The sequence below is a fragment of the Stenella coeruleoalba genome (genome assembly GCF_951394435.1).
Source record: "Stenella coeruleoalba genome assembly, chromosome: 10".
NCBI classification, from domain to species: Eukaryota; Metazoa; Chordata; class Mammalia; order Artiodactyla; family Delphinidae; genus Stenella; species Stenella coeruleoalba.
Genome location: NC_137156.1, coordinates 5,723,049 through 5,743,971, shown reverse-complemented (window position 1 = coordinate 5,743,971; position 20,923 = coordinate 5,723,049). Strand labels below are relative to the sequence as shown.

The following is a 20,923-nucleotide window of genomic DNA, read 5'->3' as shown; positions in this document are numbered from 1 at the left end:
TAGGCACGCAGTCTCAGTAGTTGTGGCTCGCGGGCTCTAGAGCGCAGGCTCAGTAGTTGTGGCGCACGGCCTTAGTTGCTCCGTGGCATGTGGGATCTTCCCAGACCAGGGCTCGAACCCGTGTCCCCTGCATTGGCAGGCGGATTCTTAACCACTGAGCCACGAAGGAAGTTCCCTGAATTTAAGTTTGATTATGAATGTGAACTTTAGATGTTTCTTTTCTTTTCACAAAAATACCTATTTCCTAGCCTTGTCCACTCAAAGGGCTAGAAATGATGACTGACCCTTAGTGCTCAGTCTCTAAATACCAGTGGTGTTTAGAGACCTGCTGATTCCAAGTCTGGGTCAGGAAATGGACAAGAAGAGCCTGGAGCATCAGGTCGAACTAGAAAGCAAAGAAGCTACTAAGGAGCACTGGGGTTTGGACTGAAGCATTCCAGAGCCAAGGTAAATAGGCTCTCCCTGGAAATAGGATGATTTCAGCATCAGGGAGGACAAATACTGCAATGGGTTAAAAACTTCAGATATTCCTATGAGTCATAGGAATGCGTGGAAACATACAGAAAAGAAACCTTTAGCAGCTTTAGGAAACCAAACCATTATTTTTGAAACTGGTGAATAAAGAGAAATAATCAAATGTTTTATTCTGCCTTTCATATGAGCATATCTCAGAGTAACCAAATAGTTGTCGAGGGGAAATTTCTCTTTATGGAAGTATTCCTGCTGATAAATGAATACGGAATGTTACCAGCATCCTGTTGAAAGTGCACAGCCCACCTCTGAAATATTCCTTTTTTTTTTAAATTTTATTTTACTTTTCTTATACAGCAGGTTCTTATTAGCTATCTATTTTATACATATTAGTGTACATACGTCAATCCCAATCTCCCAATTCATCACACCACCGCACACACACACCCTCCCCACTTTCCCCCCTTGATGTCCATACGTTTGTTCTCTACATCTGTGTCTCAGTTTCTCCCTTGCAAACTGGTCCATTTGTACCATTTTTCTAGATTCCACATATAAGCGTTAATAAACGATATTTGTTTTTTCTCTTTCTGACTTACTTCACTCTGTATGACAGACTATAGGTCCATCCAGGTCTCTACAAATGACTCAGTTTCGTTCCTTTTTATGGCTGAGTAATATTCCACTGTATATATGTACCACATCTTCTTTATCCATTCGTCTGTCGATGGGCATTTAGGTTGCGTCCATGACCTGGCTATTGTAAATAGTGCTGCAGTGAACATTGGGGTGCATGTGTCTTTTTGAATTATGGTTTTCTCAGGGTATATGCCCAGTAGTGGGATTGCTGGGTTGTATGGTAGTTCTATTTTTAGTTTTTTAAGGAGCCTCCATACTCCATAGTGGCTGTATCAATTTATGTTCCCACGAACAGTGCAAGAGGGTTCCCTTTTCTCCACACGCTCTCCAGCGTTTGCTGTTTGTAGATTTTCTGATGATGCCCATTCTAACTGGTGTGAGGTGACACCTCATTGTAATTTTGATTTGCATTTCTCTAATAACTAGTGATGTTGAGCAGCTTTTCATGTGCTTCTGGGCCATCTGTATGTCTTCTTTGGAGAAATGTCTGTTTAGGTCTTCTGCCCATTTTTGCATTGGGTTGTTTGTTTTTTTAGTATACAGCTGCATGAGCCGGTTTTATATTTTGGAGAGTAATCCTTTGTCTGTTGATTCGTTTGCAAATATTTTCTCCCATTCTGAGGGTTGTCTTTTCGTCTTGTTTATAGTTTCCTTTGCTGTGCAAAAGCTTTGAAGTTTCAGTAGGTCCCATTTGTTTATTTTTGTTTTTATTTCCATTATTCTAGGAAGTGGGTCAAAAAATATCTTGCTGTGATTTGTGTCAAAGAGTGTTCTTCGTATGTTTTCCTCTAAGAGTTTTATAGTGTCCAGTCTTACATTTAGGTCCCTAATCCGTTTTGAGTTTATTTTTGTGTATGGTGTTAGGGAGTGTTTCAATTTCATTCTTTTACATGTAGCTGTCCAGTTTTCCCAGCACCACTTATTGAAGAGACTGTCTTTTCTCCAGTGTATATCCTTGCCTCCTTTGTCATAGATTAGTTGACCATAGGTGCATGGGTTTATCTCCGCGCTTTGTATCTTGTTCCATTGATCTATGTTTCTGTTTTTGTGCCACTACCATACTGTCTTGATTACTGTAGCTTTGTAGTATAGTCTGAAGTCAGGTAGTCTGATTCCTCCAGCTCTGTTTTTTTCCCTCAAGACTCCTTTGGCTATTTGGAGTCTTTTGTGTCTCCATACAAATTTTAAGATTTTTTTGTTCTAGTTCTGTAAAAAATGCCATTAGTAATTTGATAGGGGTTGCATTGAATCTGTAGATTGCTTTGGGTAGTATAGTCATTTTCACAATATTGATTCTTCCAATCCAAGAACATGGTATATCTCTCCATCTGTTGGTATCATCTTTAATTTCTTTCATCAGTGTTTTATAGTTTTCTGCATACAGGTCTTTTGTCTCCTTAGGTAGGTTTATTCCTAGGTATTTTATTCTTTTTGTTGCAGTGGTAAATGGGAGTGTTTCCTTAATTTCTCTCTCAGATTTTTCATCATTAGTGTATAGGAATGCAAGAGATTTCTGTGCATTAATTTTGTATCCTGCAACTTTACCAAATTCATTGATTAGCTCTAGTATTTTTCTGGTAGCATCTTTAGGATTCTCTATGTATAGTATCATGTCATCTGCAAACAGTGACAGTTTTACTTTTCTTCTTTTCCAATTTGTATTTCATTTCTTTTTCTTCTCTGATTGCCGTGGGTAGGACTTCCAAAACTATGTTGAATAGTAATGGTGAGAGTGGACATCTTGTCTTGTTCATGATCTTAGAGGAAATGCTTTTAGTTTTTCTCCATTTGCTGTGGGTTTGTTGTATATGGCCTTTATTATGTTGATGTAGGTTCCCTCTGTGCCCACTTTCTGGAGAGTTTTTATCATAAATAGGTGTTGAATTTTGTCAAAAGCTTTTTCTGCATCTATTGAGATGATCATATGGTTTTTATTCTTCAGTTTGTTAATATGGTGTATCAAATTGATTTGCACATGTTGAAGAATCCTTGCATCCCTGGGATACATCCCTCTTGATCATGGTGTATGATCCTTTTAATGTGTTGTTGGATTCTGTTTGCTAGTATTTTGTTGAGGATTTTTGCATCTGTAGTCATAAGTGATATTGGTCTTCAATTTTCTTTTTTTTTGTAATGTCTGGTTTGGGTATCAGGGTGATGGTGGCCTCATAGAACGAGTTTGGGAGTGTTCCTTCCTCTGCAATTTTTTGGAAGAGTTTGAGAAGGATGGGTGTTATTAGCTCTTCTCTAAATGTTTGATAGAATTCACCTGTGAAGCCATCTGGTCCTGGACTTTTGTTTGTTGGAAGATTTTTAATCACAGTTTCAATTTCATTACTTGTGATTGGTCTCTTCATATTTTCAATTTCTTCCTGGTTCAGTCTTGGAAGGTTATACCTTTCTAAGAATTTGTCCATTTTTTCCAGGTTGTCCATTTTATTGGCATAGAGTTGCTTGTAGTAGTCTCTTATGATGCTTTGTATTTCTGCGGTGTCTGTTGTAACTTTTCTTTTTTCATTTCTAATTTTATTGATTTGAGTCCTCTCCCTCTTTTTCTTGATGAGTCTGGGTAATGGCTTATCAATTTTGTTTGTCTTCTCAAAGAACCAGCTTTTAGTTTTCTTGATCTTTGCTACTGTTTTCTTTGTTTCTATTTCATTTATTTCTGCTCTGATCTTTATGATTTCTTTCCTTCTGCTACGTTTGGGTTTTGTTTATTCTTCTTTCTCTAGTTCCTTTAGGTGTCAGGTTAGATTGTTTATTTGAGATTTTTCTTGTTTCTTGAGGTAGGCTTGTATAGCTATAAACTTCCCTCTTAGAACTGCTTTTGCTGCATCCCATAGGTTTTGGATCATTGTGTTTTCATTGTCATTTGTCTCTAGGTATTTTTTTATTTCCTCTTTGATTTCTTCAGTGATCTCTTGATTTTTTAGTAACGTATTGCTTAGCCTCCATGTGTTTGTGTTTTTTACGTTTTTTCCCCTGTAATTCATTTCTAGTCTCATAGCATTGTGGTCAGAAAAGATGCTTGATATGATATCAGTTCTCCTAAATTTACTGAGGTTTGATTTGTGACCCAAGATGTGATCTATCCTGGGGAATGTTCTGTGTGTACTTGAGAAGAAAGTGTAATGCGTTGTTTTTGGATGGAATGTCCTATAAATATCAATTAAATCTATCTGGTCTAGTGTGTCATTTAAAGCTTGGTTTCCTTATTAATTTTCTGTCTGGATGACCTGTCCATTGGTGTAAGTGAGGTGTTAAAGTCCCTCTATTATTGTGTTACTGTCGATATCCTCTTTTATAGCTGTTAGCATTTACCTTATGTATTGAGGTGCTCCTCCTATGTTGGGTGCATATATATTTATAATTGTCCTATCTTCTTCTTGGATTGATCGCTTGATCATTATATAGTGTCCTTCCTTGTCTCTTGTAACATTCTTTATTTTAAAGTCTATTTTATCTGATACGAGTATTGCTACTACAGCTTTCTTTTGATTTCCATTTGCATGGAATATCTTTTCCATCCCCTCACTTTCAGTCTGTATGTGTCCCTAGGTCTGAAGTGGGTCTATTGTAGACAGTATATATGTGGGTCTTGTTTTTCTATCCATTCAGCAAGCCTGTGTCTTTTGGTTGGAGCACTTAATCCATTCATATTTAAGGTAATTATCGATATGTATGTTCCTATTACTATTTTCTTATTTGTTTTGGGTTTGTTTTTTGTAGGTCATTTTCTTCTCTTGTGTCTCTAGAGAAGTTCCTTTAGCAGTTGTTGTAGAGCTGGTTACGTGGTGCTGAATTCTCTTAGCTTTTGCTTGTCTGTAGAGCTTTTGATTTCTCCGTTGAATCTGAATTAGATCCTTGCCAGGTAGAGTAATCTTGGTTGTAGGTTCTTCCCTTTCATCACTTTAAATATATTGTGCCACCCCCTTCTGGCTTGTAGAGTTTCTGCTGAGAAATCAGCTGTTAACAATATGGGAGTTTCCTTATATGTTATTTGTTGTTTTTCCCTTGTTGCTTTTAATAATTTTTCTTTGTCTTTAATTTTTGTCTATTTGATTACTGTGTGTCTTGGCGTGTTTCCCCTTGGGTTTATATTGCCTGGGACTCTGAGTTTCCTGGACTTGGGTGGCTATTTCCTTTCTCATGTTAGGGAAGGTTTCGACTGTTATCTCTTCATATATTTTCTCGGGTCCTTTCGCTCTCTCCTCTCCTTCTGGGACCCATATAATGCCAATGTTGGTGCATTTAATATTGTCCCAGAGGTCTCTTAGGCTGTCTTCATTTCTTTTCATTCTCTTTATTTTGTTCCACATCCGTGAATTCCAGCATTCTGTCTTCCAGGTCACTTATCCTTTCTTCTGCCTCAGTTATTCTGCTCTTGATTCCATCTAGTGTGTTTTTCATTTCAGTTACTGTATTGTTCACCTCTGTTTTTTAATTCTTCTAGTTGTTTGTTCTTTAATTCTTCTAGGTCTTTGTTAAACATTTCTTGCGTCTTCTCGATCTTTGCCTCCATTCTATTTCCGAGGTCCTGGATCATCTTCACTGTCATTATTCTGAATTCTTTTTCTGGAAGGTTGCCTATCTCCACTTCATTTAGTTGTTTTTCTGGGGTTTATCTTGTTCCTTCATGTGGTACAAAGTCCTCTGCCTTTTCATTTTGTCTATCTTTCTATGAATGTGGTTTTTGTTCCACAAGATGCAGAATTGTAGTTCTCCTTGCTTCTGCTGTCTGCCCTCTGGTGGATGAGGCTATCTAAGAGGTTTGTGCAAGCTTCCTCATGGGAGGGAGTGGTGGTGGGTAGAGCTGGGTGTTGCTCTGGTGGGCAGAGCTCAGTAAAACTTTAATCCACTTGTCTGCTGATGGGTGGGGCTGGGTTCCCTCTCTGTTGGTTGTTTGGCCTGAGGCGACCCAGCACTGGAGCCTACCCAGGGTCTTTGGTGGTGCTAATGGCAGATTCTGGGAGGAGTCACGCCAAGGGGATTACTTCCAAGAACTTCTGCTGCCAGTTTGCTTGTCCCCACAGTGAGCCACAGCCACCCCCTCTGCAGGAGACCTTCCAACACTAGCAGGTAGGTTTGGTTCAGTTTCCTATGGGGTCACTACTTCTGGATCCTGATGCGTACACTACTTTGTGTGTGCCCTCCAAGAGTGGAGTCTCTGTTTCCCCCAGTCCTGTCGAACTACTGCAATCAAATCCCACTAGCCTTCAAAGTCTGATTCTCTGGGAATTTCTCCTTCTGTTGCCGGACTCCCAGGTTGGGAAGCCTGACGTGGGACTCAGAACCTTCACTCCTTTGGGTGGACTTCTGTGTTATAAGTGTTCTCCAGTTTGTTAGTCACCCACTGAGTGGTCATGGGATTTGATTTTATTGTGATTGCGCCCCTCCTCCATCTCATTGCGGCTTCTCCTTTGTCTTTGGATGTGGGGTATCTTTTTTGGTGAGTTCCAGTGTCTTCCTGTTGATGACTGTTCAGCTGTTAGTTGTGATTCCGGTGCTCTCGCAGGAGGGAGCGAGCACACGTCCTTCTGCTCTGCCATCTTGAACCAATCTCTACCTCTGAAATATGCTTGCAAACAATTTAACAAAACAAACCGTGAATCTGATCAACTCTCTAGTTCTAACTACTAATTTACAGGAGAGAGAAGAGACAAAAGGATATCTTAAATCACACCATTAGGATTCATTCAGTTAAAAAACAGATTGTGGGAAACTGTGCAGAACAGATGACTCGCTTTTTTTCAATAAGTTGCAAGGTGGACAAAAAATGGAAGGGAAATCTATAGATTAAAAAGAATTTAGGAAACATATTAACCAGTTGCAGTGTATGAATCTTATTTAGATTTTGGTCTAAACGAACTGGGGTATAGAAGGAAACATTGGGATATTTGAGGTAATGTGAGTACTTCGTTGATATTTAGTATTGAAGAATTATTGTTGAGAGAGAGTGAGTGGGCGGGTTGGGGCAAGGGGAGGAGGATATGGGGGAGGGGGAGGGCGCTGTGATTTCATTTATTTTTTATTTTTAAAGAGGAATCCTTGTTTTTTAAAGGTAGATGTTGAAATATTGCTTTAAAAGAATCTAGGATTGTGGGTAGGGGGCTGTACGGAGTGTTACAGGGGGAACAAAGTCAGCCACGAGTTGAAGCTTGGTGATGAGTACATGAGGATTCATTCTTTCATTCTCTCTCAACTTTTGTATAAGTTTAAAATTTTTTATTATGGAAAAATTCGAGTAAAAATCTGACCACAGCTGCTCATAAGAATGGTTCAAAACAAAACCCCAGTAACTAACATTATTTCCTTACAGTCAAGTTTACCACCCTTTCTGAAGTAAACTTTTCGTCTTGTATTATTTTAAGATTTACAGTAAAGTTACTAAGGTAGTACAGAGGTCTCCTATACGTCTCACCCCCCCTTGTTTTGTTTTGTTTGTTTGTTTGTTTGTTTAGGTTGCATTGGGTCTTTGTTGCTGCGTGTGGGCTTTCTCTAGTTGCGGTGAGCGGGGGCTACTCTTCATTGTGGTGTGAGGGCTTTTCATTGCAGTGACTTCTCTTGCTGTTGAGTACGGGCTCTAGGTGCACGGGTTTCAGTAGTTGTGGCTCGCGGTCTCTAGAGTGCAGGCTCAGTAGTTGTGGCGCATGGGCTTAGTTGCTCCACGGCATGTGGGATCTTCCTGGACCAGGGCTCGAACGTGTCCCCTGCATTGGCAGGTGGATTCTTAACCACTGCGCCACCAGGGAAGTCCCCTCCCGTTGTTAATATTTTACATTAATTACTATACTACATTGGTAAAAACTGAGAAAGTGACATTGATACATTACTGCTAATGAAGCACCAGACTTTATTTGGATTTCACCGGTTTCTCCATTGCAGTCCTCTTCCTGCTCCGGGATGTAATCCAGGGCACCACACTGCATTTAATTGTCATGTCTGTCTAGTCCTCTTGGTCTGTGACAGTTTCTCAGTCTTTCCTTGTTTTTCTTGATCTTGACAGTCTTGAGTCCTGGGCAGTATCCTGTAGAATGTCCCCCAATCTGGGTTTGTCTGCTGTTCTTCCTAAGATTATACTGGGTTTCTGGGCTTTGGGAAAGAGTACCAGAGAGGTTAAAGTGCCTTTCTTGTCACATTACATTGGGAGGTGCGTGCTGTCACCATGACATCACTGATGAGGTCACCTTCATTGACTCCACTGTAAAGTTAATATTTTTCTTATTCCCTGCTCTATTCTTTGGAAGCAGGTCACTAAGTCTAGCCCACCCAAGTGGAAGGGTGGTTTAAGCTCAGCTTTCTGAAGGGGGGATGGGCTGGGGGTCCCCAAGACCACCCCCAGGTTCATTGGTTACTCACAGGACTCAGCATGTGGTTGTACTGGTGGCTGAACTCTATTATGGCAAAAGGATGCAGAGCAAAATCAGCAAAGGGAACAGGTGCATGGGGAGGCTCTATAGGAAGCCAGGCAGAAACTTCCAGGGGTGCCCCCAGCAGTGAGTTGTGACAACACGCATGAAATAGTGTCTCCCAGGGAAGCTCGTCTGAACCTGGGGGTCCATGGTTCTTATTGGGGACTGGACAAGTAGGCACACTGCCTAGCGCGTATCAAAATTCCAGACTCCCAGAAGGAAAGAGGTGTCTTACACCTCCATGGGAGCTGTTTTCTGGTCAAGTTCCCAGCCCCCAGCCGAAGGCCAACCTTGCAGGCAGGCCTTTGTAAGGAGGAGGTCTCAGGCACGCAGTGTTAACTCTTTTCTGTACAGGGAAGTTCCCACATACTATTACTTTTACAACACATTTTTAGTTGAGAAATCTGGAATCAGATGAAAAATACAGAGCATAATAATAGAAGCTTTATGATGGTAAGAACAACAAAATCAAATTTAAAACCAGATCATTTCTTTCTTTGCCACAGTTGAAATACATGGAGTCTAGGTCTTTTACTGTTCTTTTAGTATTTCTCATGCCCATTTTTTTTTTTTTTTTTTTTTTGCGGTATGCGGGCCTGTCGTGGCCTCTCCCGTTGCGGAGAACAGGCTCTGGACGCGCAGGCTCAGCAGCCATGGCTCACGGGCCCAGCCGCTCCATGGCATGTGGGATCCTCCCGGACCGGGGCACGAACCCGTGTCCCCTGCATCGGCAGGCGGACTCTCAACCACTGCGCCACCAGGGAAGCCCCCCCATGCCCATTTTTAAACATAGGTATAAAAATATTACATTGCAACTTGTGAAGCATTTCGTAATTTAAAAAAATGCCTCCAGGTTGTGACCTCATTTATTGCCAAATAATTAGAAGAAGGCTGGGTAAATTTCAGTAGTAGGTAATAAGATAACCAAAACCTGGGTGGAAATCCCAGAAAGTAATTACTAAGATTTAAGACACAATATGTACTAGCTGTTTACTTTCTTTTAATAGGAAAAACGTGGTCTTCGAGAAATGCGAGTTCTTGAAAACTTGAAGAATATGATCCATGAGACAAATGAACATACTCTTCCCGCGTGCAGGGAGACCATGCAAGACAGCTTAAACCACGTTCTCCAGAGACGTAAGCCGGAGGTTTTCTCATATTGCTTTATTTCAGATGCATGCGCTGCCAAAATGGATGTCCTTGAGTATCTGCTGAGAGATGGAGAGAGAATTCTTAAGCGGGAGCCAGGAGAGGGAAGTCACAGATAAGGTGCTTATCTAGCCGTTAGTGTGTGTTGCCCTTGATGCTAAGAGCATTAATCTCCAAGGCAAGATGGGTGCACAAGATAATCCTTCTAGGATGTAAGACAATCGAAACATTTTTTACCTTAAAAAAAAAAACTTATTCATAAGAAAAAGTTCGATGACCAGTAATTAGGATATGAAATGAAGCTTCTTTTTCAAACAGGATACTAGAGTTTTTAACTAAAAAAAAAAAAACCTGTCAAAAACGTTTATGTTTTATCACTTTTTTCATTAAGCAAAATATTTTAACATGGAGAGATGTTTGCTTAAAAGGATATTTATTAAACATATTAAACTATAAAATAAAAGGAGTTTTATTAGTAACTGAGTTTAAAATTAGAGGTGTATCAGAAACTCAGCGCTTCTCGGGTCCATATTGACACTGTTCAGTTTGTCCAAGGACAAATGATGCTGGTAGATAACGATGGAGGGCAACATGAAACAATATCTTTCTGGGGAGAAAATAGCAAAACTGGAGGGTAATGTAATGTCCTGTGAGGGAAGGTAGCAGGGGGGCTTGGTTAATGACTGAGTTACATTAAGAGTATGTGTGCAAGTCCAGGTTAGCCTGGGTCCTCTGATGCTCAGAGGAGCTTGGAGAGGACAGACCTCCCACAATCACATTTGGTTTCTTTGAGTAGAAGAGCAAAGAGTCTAGAATTGACTTCAGGCTTTGCATGGTAACTGCAAACACACCCTTGTTCGTTCAACCATCACTTCCTTAACCTTGACAAGCTTTCTAGTCATTACAGTAAAAGTAAAACTCAAATTATTATTGATAGAAATGCTTATGTTTACTTTCGAGATGTACTTATAACTTTCCTTGTACGCACTTTGAGTATATAAAAAATATTGGATAAAACTTAGTAAGAAAAAGAAAACTGTGAATGGTTGTTTTGACTTGTTTTGTTCTTGGGCCAAAGCTATTTCTGATGTGAGGCCTCATGCTAAAAGTATAGTCTTCACAATGAAATAGAAAAGTTTTAAAGTAACAGGGAATCCAGACTGTAAATGTATTCTGCTAAAAGAAAGAATTAAAGCACACAGAATGTGAAGTAATAATGAAAGTTTTAACCTCTGAGGACTACCTTATTGTTAGCATTAGAGACATGCGGTGGCTTTGGAGTTAATTTTGTTGCTAGAAGCAGGAATGGCTTCCTCAGTAGGCTCCAGCCTAAGTATTTCCTGGTAGCTATTATCATGAGCCTAACGGGGATAATGGAGATAATTATCTGATTTTAGAGCCAATGTAGTTTTAAAAATTGGCCTGGGCCCAGCTGTTGTTCCTGCAGGATTTCATGTTTAAATACTTTACATTTTGAGCCATGGTGCTGGCTTGCTTATAAAAGTGAGTTTATCTAGGCAGTATACTCTGATCTAACTAATACTTTACAAGGTTAGTGACAGTTGAGTTTTGTTTTGTGCCTGTTAGTAGATCTGTCTCATTTACCTCTTCTCTGCATGTTTGAGGGCTGAGCTGGGAGTGTGTTGGCTGAGAATCTTAGAACTCAGTGGTGTGGATCTTAAGCTATTGGTCGATCGTTGTGCACAAAACTGAGCAACAGTGGAGCATTAAGGGGGGGACGTCTCGGCTTGTTTGGATGGACACGGTTACAGAATCCTAGCTGAGTGTCTTAGCATTGGATGAGCAGAGGCTTCAGAACCAAAACTCACCTGTGGTTCCTTAAAAAATACAAAAAGTAAGTGAGAGCTCTAGGAGGGTACATAAGAGTAACCCGTAAAGTACGTTTTTCTCATCCTAGCGTCTATGTTCTACTTATTATTTATTTCATAGACTCGTAAACTTCACCATGTTTGTTGTCTCAAGATCTTGCTTAGCATTGAGGACCCAGCCTTTGATTTTAGAGGCTAAGAAGGACAGAAAGCCTTTAGGTTATTCCTCATTTAAATTAACTAAGTTTTAAGAGCAGTGACTTTATTTTTTATTATTTAAACAAAAGGATATATGCCTAAGTAATAAGAAAGTAGAAATAAAGAAGAAAATAAGAAAGAAAAAGAAGCAAGAAATCACTTTAATTGCCTCAAGATAACCAGTGCTTTTTAGCTTTGGTGAATATCATTCCCGACATCTTTTTTTTTTTTTTTTTTTTTTTTTTTTTTTGCGGTACGCGGGCCTCTCACTGTTGTGGCCTCTCCCGTTGCGAAGCACAGGCTCCGGATGCATAGGCTCAGCGGCCATGGCTCACGGGCCCAGCCGCTCCGCGGCATGTGGGATCTTCCCGGACCGGGGCACGAACCCGCGTCCCCTGCATCGGCAGGGGGACTGTCAACCACTGCGCCACCAGGGAAGTCCCAGTCCATTTTCTTTTTCTCATTTTTTGGGGGTTGGAGTGGTTATGGTGAGGTGAGGAGTCTCAGTTCTTTATAGACTCTGTGTTCCTATTCTTGGCCACCACTTTTTAAAAATATATTTATTTATTTATTTATTTTTGGCTGTGTTGGGTCATCGTTGCTGCGTGCAGGCTTTCTCTAGGTGCGGCGAGCGGGGGCTACTCTTCGTTGTGGTGCACGGGCTTCTCATTTCGGTGGCTTCTTGTGGAGCACGGGCTCTAGGTGCGCAGGGCTTCAGTAGTTGTGGCTCGCAGGCTCAGTAGTTGTGGCTCGCAGGCTCTAGAGCACAGGCTCAGTAGTTGTGGCACACAAGCTTAGTTGCTCCACAGCATGTGGGATCTTCCCAGATCAGGACTGGAACTCGTGTCCCCTGCATTGGCAGGTGGATTCTTAACCACTGCACCACCAGGGAAGTCCTTGGCCACCACTTTTCAAAGTTTAAATATGATTATATAATTCCTCATTGTTCACTAAATGATGGATTTTTTTTTTACCTTTTTAAAAAACTAAATTTATTTTATAAGGTACTTAGGGGGCTAAGTTTGTCTGATTTTGCTTCACTCTCCCTCTGTAGCTAGAAAACTTTAAGAACTCATTATGACTTAAAATACTAATTTTTAATAGCACTTGCCTAGTTAGATTTTTTACCTGTATTTTCCTCATTGACCATCTTAACTGTGTAAAGTAAATATTTATCACCCTCTTCCCAACACATTTATAGTTGAGGAAACTGAAAGTGTTTTAACATCCATGGTTCTCCCTAATAGTTGGAGGAACCGCCATGCAGACTTAGTGCTTCTGCTGCCAGAGCTCAAGCTCTTTGAACTTCAGAATGACGCTTCTGCGGAAGAGGTCATAAGGAGAGTCCGCCTTTTCTCCTGGATTCTCTCCTACAGCACAGGCTCCTCCTTCTCAGTCTGCTTTGTTAGTTTCCACTTCTCTCCTTGACTTTTGACATTGGGGTGCCCTACGGCTTGGTTCTGGGACATCTTTTCCGTCTGTACACACTATTTGTTCATTGAAATGAATGAATGAGAATTCAGCCAACATCTGCTCCTAATACCAAACCAGAGCTACTTTCTTAGGTGTGTATTTGCGGTTTACACATACACACTGTGACACAATGAATTTGTTTCTCTTTTATGTGAGGACACAGGGACACTGCTAGCTGTTGCATGTCACAATTACTGTGTGTGGTGCTAATCTCCTCAAGTAATCTTTTGGTTTAGAGAAAATAATTTGATGAATTCCTAACTCCTTAAAGTCAGTATAGCCTCCTGGGACACTGAGACAGCTGGGGAAGTGGCTTCCTACTGAGTCAGGCATGACCAATATGTGGTATAGAAGTGATAGGGTTAGATAAATGGCCCTTTTCCTCTTGGAGTCTCTACTTGTGAAGAAAGGGGAAGAAAGGGTAGTTAGGTAATTTTCTTAGATTTTAGAAGAGCAGATTTCATTAAATTCAGAAAGCAAAGCTTTTTTATCATGTGGATAAAGAATGAAAAATTTCAGGGACTGAAATTTCTAAAAATGGATATTCTAAGTACAAAGATAATCCTGATAAGGAACTAAAGTGTGCCTTTGTCTGATGTGTTCTAATTAAATTTTTAAAGTATATAACAAATGACAAAATATAAATGTCATAGTCCTGTAACTCTTCTTTTAGATAAAGCCCAGAATGATCTGAAAATGATGAAGCACCCAAAGGCCACAAAATGGGTTTTTTAAGAGTTATGTTCAGAGCCAAGAAAAAAAAAATACAGGAAATGATAGAACCACCACTTGGGAGAGATGATGTAATATTAATATACCACAGAAAGAAGGCAGAGCTCATCAACTCCTATTTTGTTGTGTTTTCAACTTTTCTATTAGAACAAACAATGATTGGGGACCTTAATTTTTAGTACTAAAGTGTTATCTTTGATGTGACTAAAATGAATTGTTACTGATAAAAACATGACTTTTTAAAAGCTGAACCCTCCCCTTTGTCATACCCTCTCAGGGAGGGGCCTAACATTTTTCTGAAAGAGAAGTCACAGCCCCTGCCCTGTATGGAACTTTGAACTTGGGGCTGGGTTGAGTGGGGTAGAAAGGCGTAATTGTGAAACAACTGGGTAAAATTGTTTAAGCAAATGCAAGATAAAGTGGTAGGATATACACATACCTAGTTACAGAATTTCAAATAAGAGAAAATCCTTATAGGGAAAGGATTCAACTGGAGGGCTTTATGAAGGCACTAAACCTTGAACTGGGCTTTTGAAACATGGAAACATTTTAATTAGAGGAAAGGAATAAGGAAAGCACTTTCAGTAGGGAGAGGACAGTGCATAGAATAATAGCAACAGTCACATTTCTTGACTGCTTACCATGTGTGAAGAACTGCTCTGAGTGGCTTTTATTATTAATCTTTCAATTATTTTTAAGCATACTGCGTACTGCATTATCTCATCCTTTTCTCATGTCCATTCTGAAGCCCTCTTATTAGTTGTTACGTTCATTTTACAAATGAGGAACTAAGGTTCTGAGAGATTAGGAGCAGCAGCAGTAGCACCTGGCACATAGCAAACACTCAGTAAATACCTGACAGACGGCTGCATGAACGAGCGAGCACACAAGCCCAAGGGCAGTCACACGCGTAACTAAAGTTCAACTCAAGGTTGACTGAGGAAGGCTGACTCTTAGCCCACACACCAACCAGCGAAGTAAGTGAAAACGTTTGTGTACAGAAATAAAATGGATCCGGTAAAGGAAGAGGCTTGAACAACTGATGGATTAAAACCAGTTTCATTGTTGAGATTATAAGAGAGGTAGAGCCCTGAAGGCAAGAGCCGAGTCTTAGGGTCAGGGGTCTGATTTTAAGTCCTGCTTTCTGTGCCTGTTAGTCATATTACCTCCTTGAGTGACGTTTCACTGCGTTTGTGCCTCAGTTTTTTACAGATGACAAAAATCTGTAAAATGGGATAGTGATACTCACTTAGTAGGAAAGTGGAATTAAGAGGAGTAATACATGGAAAGTACTTAACACACTTCTTGGCACATAGTAATACTCAGCAAATAACTACAATAATTATTACTAGCAATTTTAAGTCATTACAAAAGGGAAATGACTTAAAAGAAAGCAGCCCAGAGAAACCTGAATCTGGCAGTGGCAGCCAGGATGAATTAGAAGAGGTGAGAAGAATAGTAGAAAGTCGTCGAAGCATTCTGGGTATCAAGTCCTGCCTGCAAGAGAGCAGGGGTACCAGTGAGGAAGGGGCAGGGGAAGTTAATGAATCAGAGAGACTCTGTAAAGTCTACATCCATCAGAATGGAATGATACATTTATCAGGTGTTTTATATCTTTTTAGAGAATTCTGAGGTCATTGATGACAACTTGTCATTGGAATTAGTACTGAATGCCCTTGGCTTGCAGCTCAAAGCTCACAAATGATAGTGGTTCTCATTATGACATCCTGAATACTTTTTTTTCCCCTTTTAGCCACCCTACCATGACCAAAATAATACCAGCTTTTTTTTGCATAGTTTCTTGAGATCTAAAACAGTCCAAGTGTTGTTTTTTGTTTTTGTTTTTGTTTTAATCCAGGTAAGTTTCTCCTTGAACAAGGGCTGCTGATTGAAAACCCACTCTGTTTTATTTCAGTGCAAGCAGCTACGGACTCGGTCTGTAGGCTCCAACAGAGGGAACAGGAGCGAAACAAGGTAAAAGTGGACCATTTGGGTAATGGAGGCTGTAACTCCAGGGCTTTTATTATCATATTATTAGCAGTTGCTTTTGATTTTAAAAAATTCTCTGAATTTGTTTTCTCTTGTGCAGTGATTTTAAAAGATTAAAAAATGGCTAATTCATTGAAGGTGTGTTGAGGAGGTATGGTCACATAATTGCACGATCTGTATTTTTATAATTCAAATTGCAGACCTTTTTTTCTCCTTTTCAACTTTTCCCTGAAAGTGGTATTTGTCTCTTAGAGGAGAAAGAATAGGACTGTTACATGGAACAAAAAATACCCACCAGGTTGGAAATATAAATCTTCAGGCCTGAGGCCTTGAGTATATCATGTATATTTCTTCTAGAAAAGGAGGCATTCATGCCTGTGGATGGGTTCTTTAATGAATAGTCATAAGAGTGTGTGAATCACTTGCTGGGTAGTGCTTTGCTTATTTGAATTATATCTTAACTAAATTCAGATGTGGAAAAACAGCACAAGAATTTAAGTTCCTGTAATAATTTGGTGTTTTAACTTACAGTTTTCATGAAGTATTTTTATAACTTTATTGTTCTAAACTAGTGGGGATACACTTGTTAAGAAATGGTGAGTCACTCTGAAAATGCCTTTTTGTGTGTTTATATCAGCAAGTGTTACTATCTCCATTTGTCCTTAATGTGTGGTTTATCCATAATAATGGTACCGATCTGGCACTGTAAAAAAGAAATAGGGACCTTGCCCAAGTTTAAATTTCTCCACCCTTTGCTCAACTCTTAATGTTGATATAAATTTAAAAACTCAACAATCTGATGGATCAAGCCTTACTGAAAAGACAGTTAAGCCAGGTGGGAAGGCTGCCCGAGAGGAACAGGATCCCAGCGGGCCAGGTTGGGAAACAGGGCTGTTGCGAGACCACTGATAACATGGCAGGGCAGAGCCGTGGGCGGGGAAGTTGGTGTCGGGGTGCAGTGCTTGCACAGTGTCCGGAGAGCACGGTGGGGACAGCTGTGGGGGCTTCAGTGCGCCATGCCCAGCTGGACAGCAGATTTTTTTTTAGTCTCTACTTGGCTAGGTGCCACTGAAGGTGAAAGATTTTAATTTAAGTTTAAGGCAGCTCATACATGTAGGAGCTAAAAGTCTAGGAGTCCCAAACCACTAACGAGAATATAATGTAGGATAAAGTAAGGGCTGTGATAGTTACAAAGAACTTTGCAGGATCTTGGCAAAAAGTGTAATTTACTAGGAAGATAGTGACATCCGAGCCCAACCTTGATCAGTGAGTAGGAATTCGAGTGATAGAAGATGGGAAGAAAGATACTGTAGGGTAAAGGATATAGTGGAAGCAAAGGCAAAAGATGGGAGAAGTCGGTGGTCTCACGGAGCTGGTAGGTAGACTGTCTAGATGGATGTTTCCAGAGAAGAATGTAGAGAATCAAGCATTCAACGTTAAGCAATTTGTTGTGGAAGCACCAGGAACATTCCTGTGTTTGAGAATCAGAAAGACTTTTTCTGATAGAACACTGGCTGTGCTGGCTGTTACTGGCTGTAACTTATGCAGTTCTCTTGGCTTTCAAAATAAAAATGAAAAAGGGTTTTTTTTTACGTGAATATGCACTCACATGATATTGGTCTTTATTTCTAAGACATTCTCAGGGCAGTTATGATTCTGATAAAATGGCAATCCCTGTCATTCTTAAGCAGAACTAACCTAACATTAAATTATAATTGGGATAGATGGTTCCTCTTGTCACTTTGAACTTTTTTCATGTTTGGTGTATTAACTGTATGTAAGTAGGAAAATTACCAGATTGGGTAAAAAATATCTGGTGTCTTCTATTTCTGGTACTTGCCTTTATTAGCTAACTGTGTGCCCTTGGACAAGTCCTTGAGCTTCAAGGCAAATACTTGTTCTACTTACCTGATAGATTGATGTTCTACTTACCTGATATATTGTGTTATATAATTTATGTGAAATAGCTTTACTTTCCAAATGTCAGGTGGCTTTTTTTCCCCTACCACCTCGATCGTTTGTTTAAGATGCAGGCAGTCACTCTGGATAAGAGCCCTGCTGTGGTCTGTAGGGTTGGTGAAGCACTTGATTTTCTAAATTGAAAGATACTGTCCCTTGGTTTAAAAAAAAATGGCCTCAAGAAATAATAAAGCCCTTGGGGTATTTTGGTCTTAAATATATTTCTTCCAGGTACTATCTCAGAGAATGTTATTGAACTTTTTTTTTTTAATGGAATACACATTAAAAATCAGTATTTTAGAATATATTGAAATGTAGTCTTTATTTCTTTTATTAGTGCGTGTCTAGTTAGCGGAACATTTGAAATATGGATCCTTAAGGTCTTTCTTTTTTTCTGAAGTGCCATATCTGATTTCGCCAAAACTTGGTGTGGCGGAGGCTTCAGACGACATACATATGACAGACTACATACATATGACAGACTACATACATATGACAGAGAGGCAAAGCTAACTTCTCCTCTAGCAAATGTGCACAAAGCAAAATTGCCTCTAGCTGCAGTTTACAATCTAATGTTAGTTGTTGCCTCGGTTATTCTATTGGCTACATTTTGTATATTTGAATGGCTCTCAGAACAAAGAAAGATGGGAGTAGTAATGGAATACAATAGACTATTGCCATTAATCATTCTTTTATGTCAAGACAATTTGTGGAATTCTGTGGGAAGTAAGTTATGATAAACGTCATTCATCCAAATCATACTTCTCACAATTGATATCTAAAAGTACATTCAGAAGGACAATAAATGCACATTCCCCAGTTATTTGACATATGTCTTAAAAACTGGTAACTAATACAAACTGCCTATTGGGCACTAGCAGTAAGAGTAGTGAAATGAAAATACAATTGGCTTATAAAATTCACTGACTTAAATAAGCTGTCAAAGGCAGATGATGAGCTGATTAATATCTGTCACTGGTTTAAACTTAGGTTCATGCACAGGCATCAACTATTGAAGTTCTGTTCATCCAGACTAGAGATAATAATAAAGTAAACATGAATCCTTTGATTCATCTTGTCCACAAATATTTATTAAATTTAGTTTTCCCTCTATGATTTTTTTTTATGAGAGCAGTGAGATAGCATGGTTTATACATTTTTTCTTGATAGAGTTTGAAAATGTAGGGTAATGGATCAGTACAATTGGCCCTCTGCATCCGCTGGTTCTGCATCTGTGGATTCAACCAAAATGTTTAAAATGTATATTTTTTAAATTCCAGGAAGTTCCAAAAAGGAAAACTTGAATTTGCCACATGCTGGCAGCTGTTTCCAAAGCAGTTACACTGTATTTATATAGCATTTATATGTATTAGGTATTATAAGTAATCTAGAGATGATTTAAAGTATATGGGAGGATTTACAGGTTATATGCAAATACTACACCATTTTATAAGGGACTTGAGCATCCGTGGATTTTGATATCCATAGTGGGGGGGGAGCGCGGTCCTGGAAGCAAAACCCCATGGATACCACGGGATGACTGTACATAATATTCTAAATATTTTAAATAATTACTGGCAGTTGTTATTCTGGTACTTCTTATTGATGTAAATACTTTTTCATTTATCCTTGTAAGGCATATGTAAAATTAAAGGCACATGTATTGCTGACAGATGTTCCAAAGAACCTTTTAGACATTAGTTGCTTTATTCAGAGTTTTCCCTTAGACCAGGGTTTTTCAACCTCTGCGCTGTTGGCGTTTTGGAGCAGATAAATCTTCGTTGTGGAGTCTTTCCTGCATGTTGTAGGATGTTTAGCAGCATCCTTGGCCTCTACCCACTAGATGCCAGTATCACCACCCCCAACCTGTGTTGTGATAACCAAAAACCTGGGGGACAGGAGCCTCAAAATCACCCCCCACCGAGAATTACCCACTTAGACTAATGCGTGCAAAAATGTGTTTTTATTATGTATCCATGAGTTGATTTATAGACCTGGTCCTAGACACAGTTTGCCTTCAGGATTGAGTTTTCTTCAAATGTATCTCCAATGGGACATAAGTAAGCTGGGTTATTACTACTGTTTCTTTCTGTTGTAGAAAGAGACAAAAACCATTACAGCTAATTATTTTTGGTACACAGCTATAGCTCATTAATAAACTTTCTCTTTATTTTCTTTTAAAGTTGGCATTTTCTTTTTTATCTTGGGAAAACAAATGTATCCACTCCTTTGAGTATGCAATTGATTTCATTTAGGCAGAACCCTCTGAAACTTGATTTGAATTATTTTTATTGTGATAAAATACACAGATATGTCATTTGGGGAAGTATTAAACATAAGAATAAGTCTGGAAGAGATTCATAAAAGTCACATTTCACAATGAACTCTAGAAACTGTAATACTGTCTTTATTTCTTTGGAAACCATTTTAGTGGCTCCCAGTGTCCACAGTGTAAAAATTTTAACTACAGAGTGAAACATACAAATTTAAGTAAAAAAAAAAAGTAATGTAGAATGATAGATTTGAACTAATTCAGGTTTTATTTCTGCAGTTGCTGTGCTGGATCATTTTTTATTTTTTTTAGTTTTATTTTTTGACTGTGTCGTGTCTTCATTGCTGCGCGTGGGCTTTCTCTAGTTGTGGTGAGCGGGGGCTACTCTTCATTGCAGTGCATGGGCTTCTCATTGTGGTCGCTCCTCTTGTTGTGGAGCCAAGCTCTAGGCGCGCTCGCTTCAGTAGTTGCGGCGCATGGGCTCAGTAGTTGTGGCTCGCGGGCTTAGTTGCTCCTTGGCATGTGGGATCTTCCCAGACCAGGGATTGAACCAGTGTCGTCTGCATTGGCAGGCGGACTCTTAATCACTGTGCCACTGGGGAAGTGCTGGATCATTTTTTAAATGCAAGGACATTTAGTAATTCAGGGATTAGAGGGGCTGAGCATCTAAAGAAAGCTGACATGATTCTGAACTGTTAGGAATTTACTTTTGGAAATGAACGTGTGTAGCTGACTCACTTTGTTCAGGACTGGCTCTGTAACTGGAAGTCCTTTAAATTAACTTCAAGGTTTATTAAAGG

The 20,923-nt window shown here is 39.6% G+C and overlaps 1 protein-coding gene across 2 annotated transcripts in view; it reads left to right on the top strand.

Moving 5' to 3' along the window:
* Positions 1-20,923, top strand: part of BLOC1S5 (biogenesis of lysosomal organelles complex 1 subunit 5) — a gene marked incomplete at its 5' end in the record, with an annotated part of 77,615 nt that overhangs the window by 11,935 nt on the left and 44,757 nt on the right. For both annotated transcript variants that reach the window (XM_079935491.1, XM_079935490.1), the window contains 2 exons: positions 9,530-9,659; positions 15,819-15,877. In XM_079935491.1, the coding sequence (XP_079791617.1) occupies positions 9,530-9,659; positions 15,819-15,877 (189 nt within the window). The remainder of the gene's footprint in view (positions 1-9,529; positions 9,660-15,818; positions 15,878-20,923) is intronic.